General features: G+C 33.0%; 1 protein-coding gene across 1 annotated transcript; it reads left to right on the plus strand.

Moving 5' to 3' along the window:
- Nucleotides 1-5841: 5841 nt before the first annotated feature.
- Nucleotides 5842-10592, plus strand: LOC111052557 (glycine cleavage system H protein, mitochondrial). The gene is made up of 5 exons (XM_022339278.2): nucleotides 5842-6275; nucleotides 7849-7928; nucleotides 8658-8721; nucleotides 9095-9226; nucleotides 9868-10592. The coding sequence occupies exons 1-5, from the start codon at nucleotides 6128-6130 to the stop codon at nucleotides 9966-9968; spliced, it is 525 nt and encodes a 174-aa protein (XP_022194970.1). The 5' UTR covers nucleotides 5842-6127; the 3' UTR covers nucleotides 9969-10592.
- The last annotated feature ends 1032 nt before the right edge of the window (nucleotides 10593-11624 follow it).

Genomic DNA, 11624 nt, shown 5'->3' on the forward strand with positions numbered 1-11624 from the left:
TAGGATTTTTTGTTAAGTGTAACTCAATATAAAGCATAAGCACAATTGATAAAAAAATCTTTGACAAAAATAAATTACAACTTCATCATCCACTATTATTCTGATTACCTTGCTTAGTTTAAATTTTTAATGGTCCTGTGTTGAGTTTCCTTGCTGTTGCAACCCAATTTTCTTAAAAGCACAATGATATTTGAATTGTAATGTACATTTTAATCTAATAATTATTTTATTTCGAAGGCGTTTCATGATGATATTAATGTGTCTGAAATGGGAATGCAATTATAAAAAACATCGCAAACTCTAGTGAATTTGACAGAAGAAAAAACTTCTCTTGTCAAAAATTTGTGAAAAATATCAAATGAAACCAATTTCAATCTTTCAAATTTACACCCTATTTACCACACAGTAATCAAGTAATTATTGTAATACTTCATTACTTTTTTCTGTTTTGTATAGGTAATAGTCCAGTCCAATGGTCGTTTTTCAGGAAACAGCCCGAAAGAACTTTTCGCGACGGTTCTATATGTATTTTGGGGCGCTGAATTCTAATCTGAAATTTGCTGATATGCCAGAGGGCGGCTTCACCCCCAAAACTCCCAAAAAAACCCAAAATTTCGGTTTCTTTTCAAGTTTTCCATTTAATCTTGAGAACCTTTAACTTTTCGAGAAAAAACATTCTCTAAAATATTGAAGATAATAAAATTTCCAATAAATTGAGTGGTCGCGCAGGACTCTACGATTTTTGATTCCGGAGCTAAGAGTTTTCAAAAAAAGGGTATTTTTTAAGGGGTTTTCAAAATTATGCAAACCTACCACTTCTACCCTATATACAACTAGGATCTTTTTCTAGTAATGATAGAAAGCCACACATCACGTGAATTAACAATATATTAATTCTGAACAGAATTCCTTAGGTACCTAGGTACCTGTTTTTGAATTTAGTAGTGGTGGGAGGAGGAATACACCCAAAAATAGAAAATTATTTCCTCAGCCAAAATTCAAATTCTCATTATAATACCTTTTCATGGCCTTCCTAACAAAAAAGAAACTTATTTCGGCTGAAATATCCTTACGAGAGTTATGTTCTATGAGAATCACTCCTTAGATTTCAGTATTTCCTAGTGGGGGGCACACATAAGGATACGTCCAGGATCAAATTTTAGTCACTTATAACTTTTGACTGAATGATCACATCTCCTCGTACTACAGCTCGTTCATATCAGCTCGTCAAGGCGGTTGAAAATCATGTATCATCTCACTAAAATTTGTTAAAAAAAAAAGAAATTCCTCCTTTAATGTATTTTAGCCCATATTTCAATGCATAGAAAAATGACCGATTTCTATATTCAAAACTGTGTGTCTCGGTAACTCAAATTGATACTTGGCCTTGATTTGAAGAAAAGAATCTCCTCTTTTGAGGTGAATGATTTTTGTAAAAATATATAATCGTGAAGTAAGATACGTTTGTTTCAAAAAATCAAGAAATATGCGATATTTTTCTCATTTTCACAGTCTCGACAGTTTTTCGATATAAACAGTAATGCAAGTTCAATTTAAGGCAACTCAGCTAAGACCAATCGCAAGATTCTATCATGTATTGTACTCATTTTAGAGACTCTTTAATAACAGTAAAATCGCAAGAAAAATGAGAAAATGAAGATCATTCTTCAATTGGCTGTAACTTTGAACGGTATTGAAAACAGAAGTAGAGGCTATATTCCATGGGAGTGAAAAGAGGAGAGAATTCATCACAACCTCGACTACTTTTTGGATTTTTTATCTGAAGTGTTCCACAAGATACGCAACGTTGCATCGCATATGCAACGACTATGAAAATGGGGGAAATATCACAAATTTCTCGCACATTCAAAGTTGCGTATCTTGTGGAACACTTCAGATATAAAATCCAAAAAGTAGTCCTGCGCGACCACTCAATTCATTGGAAATTTTATTATCTTTAATATTATAATTATAGAGAATGCTTTTTCTCGAAAAATTCAAGGTTCTCGAGATTAGATGGAAAACTTAAAAAAATTCCAAAATTTTGCGGGTGAAGTCGCCCTCTGGCGTGTCAGCAGATTTCAGATTAGAATTCAGCGCCCCAAAATATATATAGAACCATCGAAAAAAATTCTTTCGGGGCTGTTTCCTGAAAAACGACCATTTGACTGGACTATAAGTTGTTATCCTATTATATTAAGCGAGCAATTTATGTATATCTGTTTATATTTTTACTTTTTTATATCTGGTAATCTGGCTATCTGGCTATCTGGTTATCTGGTTATCTGGTTATTTATGTTCAACGGATCTCGGAAACGGCTCTAACGATTTTCACGAAATTCAGAATATAGTAGGTTTATGATATTAAAATTCGATTGCATTAGGTCTCATCCCTGAGAAAACTCCCTGAAGGACATGAAAAGGATAATTCATCCTCGGAAAAACAGATGATGATTTCGTCGTCTGTCGATAACAGAAGATGCGTGTGCCTGTGTGGGAGATCAGCTGTGTAATCAATTAGCTTACCGTATCTCGCGAGAAATCTAGACATTTTAATTGACTCGATCAAAATACAGTAATCTGATTCGTTGACATGAGATGGTATATATCATAATATTTAAAGTTAATCATTAATTTACAGTTCCAAGGGATTAGTGAGTGTATTTGTTATTCAATTTGGTATGTAAACAATCTAATTATTTATTTTTTATTTATTCATTTATTAGAACAGTCACAAACACGATATTTGGAAAGAGAAACAGGCAATTGCCCAAAACTTCTTCAATTCCTTGATTTTAGCACATAAATAGTCCAAAGTAAGGTTAAGTTTAAAATTTCTGTTTTCACCAAAGATTAACACTCAGAGAATACGTATTCGAGATATGACTGATGAATTTTGAATTTCGAAGGGTTGATAAGAGCCGGAAATAACACTAAACAATCCGAAAGTTTCAATAATATTGAAATAAACTTGAAAATTTTGAGCAGAAAAATTAAAACTACTATCACTGCAACTATCAGCTGTATTAGAACTTTTATGTTTTCGAATATTTGGACTGAAAATTTCACTTGAATTCAAGTGTATGAAACATAACCCACTTTTTGGAATATTAAATATTCCAACTATGAATTTTATAGTGAATAAATCAAAATTCCGGGAAGAAACAGTTTTGGGCTGTGCCTGTTAGTCCTTCCCCAATCATTTTGAAGAATTGAGTTCTGTTTATCAATGAATAAATAACAAGCAAAGCTTGGTGCCCCGATTTTTGGTATTAATAGATAGAATTTATAAAATGTACTTGTTCAGATGATATCTTTATTCCAAAAACCAAACCATTTAAAGATACATTTTGTCCGACTTGTGTTATTTACTCCTGTAATGTTAAAAAGTGAATACTACCAACAACACAACATCAGTGACAACCTATTCCAATTTATGATAAATATCGGGGCACCGAGCTCCGCTCTGGAGTACCTACAAAAGCATATAAAATTATTACGAAAGAAGAAATTATAATAAATATTCATAGTTCATACAGAAAGGCTCTATCTAATCACAGTGGATTGAGATTAATTCGCAGAGGAATGCAAAAATTTCTCTCACAAAAGCATGTTAAATTTTAATCCTGATCAATGTCACGTGAACCAAATCACAGAAGACCATCTCAAAAAGATAGCTTATCTGATTGGTTCTACTGGAATTAATCAGGATTAAAATTTGACCGGCTTTTGTACTACTGCCACTAAGTACCTGATTGAATTAGGTACAAAAGTTCAACAGCTGAGTCATAATTTTGTCTCAGTCCCACACTCATGCACTCGCTCACTCACTTCCATCATCAACAGACGACGAAATTATCAGCTGTTTTTCCAAGGATGAATAAATTCTTTAAATATCCTTCAGCGAGTTTCCCCAGGGATGAGACCTAGTGCAATCGAATTTTTATATTATAAACCTACTATGTTATGAATTTTGTGAGAATCGTTAGAGCCGTTTTTGAGATCCGGTGAAATACAGACATTTAAACATCTAAACAGAAATTGCTCGTTTAATAGTATAGGATTTAGAATACCTAAACTTGCCTACATTATATTATATTGTATGAATAAAATCGTTCCAAATTTGTATGAATATTTACCAAAATTGCTATGCAATATTCTTTTGCAATAAAGAATTATCAATGATATTATTATTCAACTTTTTATAAGTAACCTTAACATTTAAAAAGCAAAGCCTCCCTTACTTATATTTTAATATCCTATTAAAATATGTGTCATGTAGTTTTTCCTGATGTAATGTAGTTCTTTCTAGTCCTCACGAACAAGAACGGGTGCACTGCTAGTCTCAAAAAGATACTTTATTTCTATTTTAAAAGAGATAAGAAACGATGGTATATATTTTTACAATATTATGAAAACAGAAAGAAGTCCTCACAAGACCAAAGGTAAATAATGTCCTTTGGAAGATTAGAATGTAGAGGTGCGTACAGATATACGCGCCGCGAACATGAGTAATTCACTTTTAATCAGCTGATTATATCTGTATTTTCACAGAAACGGTAAAATACAGATATAAAAAGCTTGGCATCAGCTGATTAGAAGTGAATTGCTCATGTTCGCGGCGCGTATATCTGTACGCACCTTAAGATGTGAATTTTATTGTCATACACTGACTAATGTTAAAAACTAAAGGGTTGGGAATTGGGGTACTTTGGGGGGGGGGCATTACACTTGGATTGGGGGGGCATTACACTTGGATTGGGGGGGGGGCATTACACTTGGATTGGGGGGTCATTACACTTGGATTGGGGGGGGGGCATGCGCCATTGCCCTTGAGGGGCTAATATAATATCAGTGAGGTGGATGGAGTCGGGACTGTAAATAACACCAATGCTAACAGTTTGTTTCCATATTCTAGAATCAAGGATCAAGATCAGCTGTATCTGATATGACAAAAATACCTAATATAACAGGTATGAAAATCTGATATGACAAAAATTCAAACATGATTATTTCATATACGTAGTCTAGAAAAAATATTTCTATCTTTTTAATTCATTGGTGATTCTATCTCACAATGGTATAAAATACGACATGCTCTTTGACGAAACTTTTAAAGCCATAGGGACGCAAAATATCTCAATCCTGTTTCTTTGAAAACTGTTCTGTATACTGTATTATTGATTTAATACTGTGAGTAGGCTAGTCAAACATATGAAATGCTGAATTATGAAAAATAATTTATTTAATTTGGGTTCAATCATGTCTCAAACACCACTGACCTGTGGTGCATTTAGACAAACGAGTTAATCGATTTTCTTGAGATTTGACAGGTATATAATAGGCTATTCTTACCAGACATTGCATAGGCCTGGCCTACCAAATCATTATACAATTTTATTTTATATAGGCTACTCTCAATAGCATTCTCATGATTTTTAATCTTATATTCATTTGGACCAAAATGTAGATTTCTATAGAATAAATAAGGTAATAATATAGCGAATATAGGATATTGTAGATTCTATTTAGTCTACATACCGTACAGTACTTTTACGTAGGTAGGCCTAAATAATAATATTATTAGTAACGTAATAGTAACTGAACTAAAAATAAATATTATTTAGAAATTTTAATTTCAGCTCATTCATAAAAAGACGTTTGATGATATTCGAAGTAATTTGGAAATATGAATACAAAAAACAGAAACTCATTAGGCTACTGATAAGGTTGATAACATTATTGCATTTTGCAAATGTGGCGGTTGTAGCGTACCAATTATTAGCGTTTTACCGCTTATCACGTCTGACCTTTGATACTGTGTATGACAGTATGGGGGGCATTACATAGTCTTTTGGCAATAAATGTTGTTGTAAATAATTTATTGAAACGTAATAGATGATCTTTCGGCATGGTTCATATCAAAATATTTAATAGTATTATCATTGGTATCATTTTTGACCTTTGACTCCTAGTGGGGGGTAGAATGTTATCGTCTGCTCGACAAAAACAGCTGGCCAAATGGGCTCTCATTTTTAGGTTATTATTTATTAAGTTACGTGTGTCCGTGATAACACGATTCTTATAATCAACTTATATCCTAATTTATTCCTTACAATTCTCAAAAATGGTGCAATTTAAAAATCTCCTAGTACTTAGACCTTCATTAGTGGCTTTTATGAGTAATAAAAGTTTATCATGTCAAACTGTAAACACAATTCGTTGTACAAAACCTGAGGCTTTAGTTCGATTTTTCTCCTCAAAAACTGAAGGTGGTAAGTAAGTTAAAAATATTCTTTGTAATTTTAAATTTATCGGTATCATTTTAAAATCCACAAATCTTGATGTAGAATAATTGTTTGGAACCATTTATTATTTGTTTTGAACCAATATTTTGTTTTCAGTATAATTTATCAACAAATCCGTAAATTTCAACTAATTTAGGCCTAGTCCTACAGCCAACTCCCTAAGGTAGGCTACTTAGTACATTGATAAAATTAATACAAACGTTTACTTAACAATTTACTGTATTTGATGAAAATTGTAATGTCATTAGTAGCTATATTTATTTATCTTTGATGAACGTTGAGTAGGTTTTATTTACTATGCACTTAATTAGAACTTGACAGTTTTGATGAGACTTGAAACGCTTTGTTTGATCTCACACACACTCTTCTAAGCAATGTAATGTTCAATCTTCCCCTGTAACATAATTACCGTACGGTATGATCAACAAATTGCGTCACAAAAAATGTTTTTAAAAATGAATCCTTCAAACCCTTTTATTAAATTCTCAAGATACCAGTGCTGACTAACTTCAATAGTAATGTTTTCGTGAAGTTTCTTTCTACAGTCTTTAATTTTACTCAATCCCTTAGTCACATACACATATTTTAGCTAGTGTGATATCTGTTGAGTGATATAATACTTACTCATTGTATAATAATGGTTTATCCTCTAGTTCTGCCAGTCAATAGATGAGCCGTTCTAATCGTTACTCCTTGATTATGCTCTGAAACTTTTCACCTCCTTTTACGAACCTGGAGAGCAGGTTGAATAATTTAAATGCTGCTGTGTGAAAGCTTCTCTGAGTCCCAGTCGATCTGTTAAGGGTATATCTAAATTTCCTTCAACTCGAGTTTGGTGGAAATGCACATTCCTCCTTTTCTTTAGACGGTCTACTTTGTCTCTTCCATAGACTACTGATATTAATGAGCAATACATGTACTGACCGAATATTGTCAGAATTTTCAGTTTTCTCGAGAGTGGCCTACAAGGCGGTCCAAAAAGGTGATAATCCTGATTGCCTATTTTATTTATTCATTTATTACATTCAACAATACACACATCAAATACATGATTAGGAAAGGATCAACAGGCCTAGCCCAAAACCTGCTCCCTTTCCGAATTTTTAAAGCAGTATCACGTCTGAGGCAGTCGAAACATGCCACCAAATAAAAAAATGCCATAGGTTATATGACTGTGGAATAATGAATGGCATACTGTCAGTAGATATTCGATTGTCACCACACATCTGATGATCAATATGGAGTCATTACATGGTACATTGTTAGTAGGATGAACAGCAGTGGTCCCAATACATACCCTGTTGGACTCCATGATTAATGTCTGTGATCTGAGAACTTGCTCCTTTTATTGATAATACTAACTTGTTTTCAGTTCTTTGCTAAAATAAATAATCTCTGCTAAAAATACCAAAAGTAAAGTACATATTTTCAATTTATTTAAAGAGAGCTCAGCCAAAACAATATGTACGCTCGTTTTCATTTATTCTTGCACGTTTTGTTCAGTGTATAGTATGTTATAAAGTCTTTTGTTATATTTCAGAACGTTTATACACCAACAAGCACGAATGGATTCTTATGCAAGGAAATACAGGGACAGTTGGAATTTCACATTATGCCCAGGTTTGAATTTATTTTTATTTCATATAGTAGGCTGTTTTAAATTAATAATTTAACGTGAATATTATGAAATGATACATTGAAATAAAAAGGAGATATCGTATGGTAGGTAACTCACTTATCATAGATCATTAATGTTTTTCTAAATTTTCAACTATTCAGTCTTATTAAATTTCAAGTTAAAGTGATCACATTTCATTTGTGTCCGAACTACTTCTACTTCTGAACTATCGAACTATAATAAGACTTCCACTTCTGAACTATCGAACTATAATCAGATTTCTACGTTTGAACTACTGTACTTCAAATAGATTTTCTTTCTGTGCCGTTTACCCCGTTTTATATGTATTTGTAGAGGTAGATTACATTTTTGAGTCAATATCAAAATTATCATTGTTCTCAAGGGCGAATAGCCGTTTCTCGCTTAATATAGTTTTCTTACTCACCGATTTCACGATGACATGACACTCAGAATGTTCTCCGATTAACTGAGAATTAGCCAATCGGAGTGCATTCTGGGTGTTGTGTTGACAAGTAATCAGTGAGTGTGAGAACCGTTATTATAACTTACATTCTCGTATATTAGTTTTTGAATAAAAACCTCTCATGTTCTTCTCACTATATTTATTACATCTTGAGGTTTTCTAAAAATCAATTCAACTTATAAATTATTAACTGTATAATTATCACCTGTTTCAGGTGGGTTGTGATCAATATATGTTTTTATTTTAGGAATCACTTGGGGACGTTGTCTATGCTCAACTTCCCGACGTAGGAACTATAATTAACAAGCAAGGTAAGATGAATAAATCCCTAATTTACATTTTTTTGCAAATCAAGATGACCATGTTGAAGATATGCTACCGTTAAAGTTAATGACTGACCTGATTTAAAAAATCCTTTAAATCCGTATTCTAAAATATAGATGAATAAGGAACGAAACAACTAATGTAAATTATTACTAGAATTATTACTTTTCAATTTTTATAACAATTATTTTTAAATTAACAAAGAAGTTAATACAGTTTATGATATTCATCTAAATTGATTTTAAAAATCTTTCCTGTCACTAAATTTTTGTTTTCGGTGATAATTGAATACTTGGCCACCCATCCATGTGCACGTTCGTTACACAACAATTTAATCTAAATGAATTTTATTTGTTGTAGATGAGGTAGGTGCCCTGGAGAGCGTTAAAGCAGCCAGCGAATTGTACTCACCAATATCAGGAAAAGTTGTAGAGAAAAATGTAAAAGTTGAAGAAAGTCCTGCCCTCATCAACAAATCATGCTACGAAGAAGGTATAAAATTATGAAAGCTTTTTACCAAACTCTGACTTGATAATTATTTTTTAATACTTTGGAGTATTAACTGGTATTGGCAAAGGATAGTGAGCTTCTCTTTTCATTTAATAAGTACATATTATTATACATAGCGTGTTAAGTAATATAAAAAGCGCAATATGCACAATAAATAATTATATGCAAAGTATTCCAAAGTATCCTTGTTAATACTTGTTTCGACTGTTATTTTGAATTTTGACGTTGATTGTAAACCATAATTCGAATGATTAGTTACCGTATCGCTATCGAGAGCATACTGTGACTCAGAAAAGAATATTTCGTTTTGTGATTGGTCCAGTGATTAACGTTCCAAGGTTCGAAATATAATGAAGCAGCGAAGGTATAGAGGGTAGCGGAGTGTTGGAAAGTAATCTACACAATGATTTTTAAATATTACTCTCAATTTTTTTTAGATCTCGCAGATCACAAACTAGCTCAGTTGCGATACTAAATTCAATTTTATTCATTGAAAAATACTTAAAGTTGCTGTAGAACTATGACCCTGATTTAAATGTGTCGCGTTATCTCTTTCATTTTCTAATCCCTTATTTATTTCTATTATCGTAATATTTCTTTCACATATTATATTCATTTTTCAGGGTGGCTGTTCAAAGTAGAAATTGATAAGAAAGATGAGCTGGAGGAATTGATGAATGAGGAAGAATACAGCAAATTCCTAAAAACAGATCCAGACCATTGATCATAAGCATGCCGATTCAAATGCTCCTAGCACAAACTCCAACTAGACCAAGAAGAACTTGTGAATAATGTTATATATGTGTTTAAAACACTTGAAAACTCAGACTCTATGTATTTGATAGCTCGATGAACAAAAAAGTGAAGTAAAGACAGAATTTTAATTTGAAATTGTGAAGGGAAAATAGATTATTAATTTATCTTACAATTAATTTAACAATGACTGGGAGAGAGTAACATGCTCAGCCCAAAACCGCTCTTCTCCCAAATTATGTTTCAGTACTCAATTAGACACTTTATACCATCACTGAGAGTCTAAAGACATGAATGTATTTGTTGCTTTACATTTAGAAAAATGAACAGAATTAATAAAATAGAATTTTCCTTATGTAATGACTAGTAATATCCAGTATTGTTTTCAACGTTATTTCACCAATAGGCTCCAAAAACAAGTTCAATTATGTCAAAATATTATTGATTGTGTTTGTTACATAATCCAAAACGTGATTGGTTGGTGGGTGAATTAACGAATCATTTATGATGGCCTAGAAAAATAGAATGGCCCGAGAAATTAAACTGTGTCGAATATTACATATAGAACACAATTAAAAACGATGTCAGATAAAAATTATGGCTTATGTTGTTTTGAGTTGAACTTTTATATCATTCAACAATGATAATGACGCCTTAGAGGTCAAGACCGCAGATTATTTCAATAAAGAGTGCCATTGAAATGGAATATTACACCTACACAGTTATAGTAGATATAGTGATATTTATTGTAAACTGTCAGCGTAATGGGAAGTATTAATGTTATATATAAGGAATGCTAACAGTTGTCGAACTCACCATAAAGAGAATTCCATTTAGGTTGATTAATTTAAAGAGTTATGTAACTGTGAAAATTATTCGGTGATGACATTTATCAAATTACTGACTCAGAAATGAAGATTTGAAAAAGTTGAGAAGTTTTTAATACTGGCATTAGATAGTATGTAGTGATTAATACTCTCAATTTAAAAGTACAGAGAAATATTGAACAAATGAAAATAAATATTGTAAAAAATTGGTGTCCATTATTTTAAGCATATATTCGATTATATTAAAATAATTCAAATGTGATATACAGGGTCTGTATAATAAGTAACCGGACTGACCTCAAGAAATTTTTTATTGGCAAAATATGTACAATTTTTCATTAGATATCTTCAAAGTAGTCCCTATTGGAGTCGATAACACGCTGATACCGGATTTTCAAATCCCTGAACGCTCCCTGGAAGTCGGCAACCCGTGCTGTATAGAGCCCTCGTCGTAGCACGTTTTCCAGAGTCCCGAACTGCGTCCCCTTAAGTTGTCTCTTGATCTTGGGGAACAAAAAGAAGTCCGGTGGTGCCATATCCGGGCTGTAAGGAGGATGTGGCAACGTTACCCTCGACTATTTGGCCAACTGCTCGGTGACGAGCAGACAGGTGTGCGACGGAGCATTGTCGTGATGGAGGATACACGAATCGGCAATCCCCGGACGGACTCGATGAACCCGGCCGGTTAGTCGACGGAGCACCTCTCTGTAGTACTGGTCGTTTGCAGTCGGCACAAACTGCAAACGACCAGTCACGTTGCCACATCCTCCATACAGCCCGGATATGGCATCACCGGACTT

This window comes from Nilaparvata lugens, chromosome 6 (assembly GCF_014356525.2).
Source record: "Nilaparvata lugens isolate BPH chromosome 6, ASM1435652v1, whole genome shotgun sequence".
In the NCBI taxonomy this organism is placed as follows: Eukaryota; Metazoa; Arthropoda; class Insecta; order Hemiptera; family Delphacidae; genus Nilaparvata; species Nilaparvata lugens.

Bases quoted from the DNA above. Each gene is read 5' to 3' on its own strand.
- LOC111052557 (XM_022339278.2), top strand. From the start codon at position 6,128: ATGGTGCAATTTAAAAATCTCCTAGTACTTAGACCTTCATTAGTGGCT. The intron at 6,276-7,848 runs GTAAGTAAGTTA...GTTATATTTCAG, and splicing joins CTCCTCAAAAACTGAAGGTG to AACGTTTATACACCAACAAG. The intron at 9,227-9,867 runs GTATAAAATTAT...TTCATTTTTCAG, and splicing joins CAAATCATGCTACGAAGAAG to GGTGGCTGTTCAAAGTAGAA.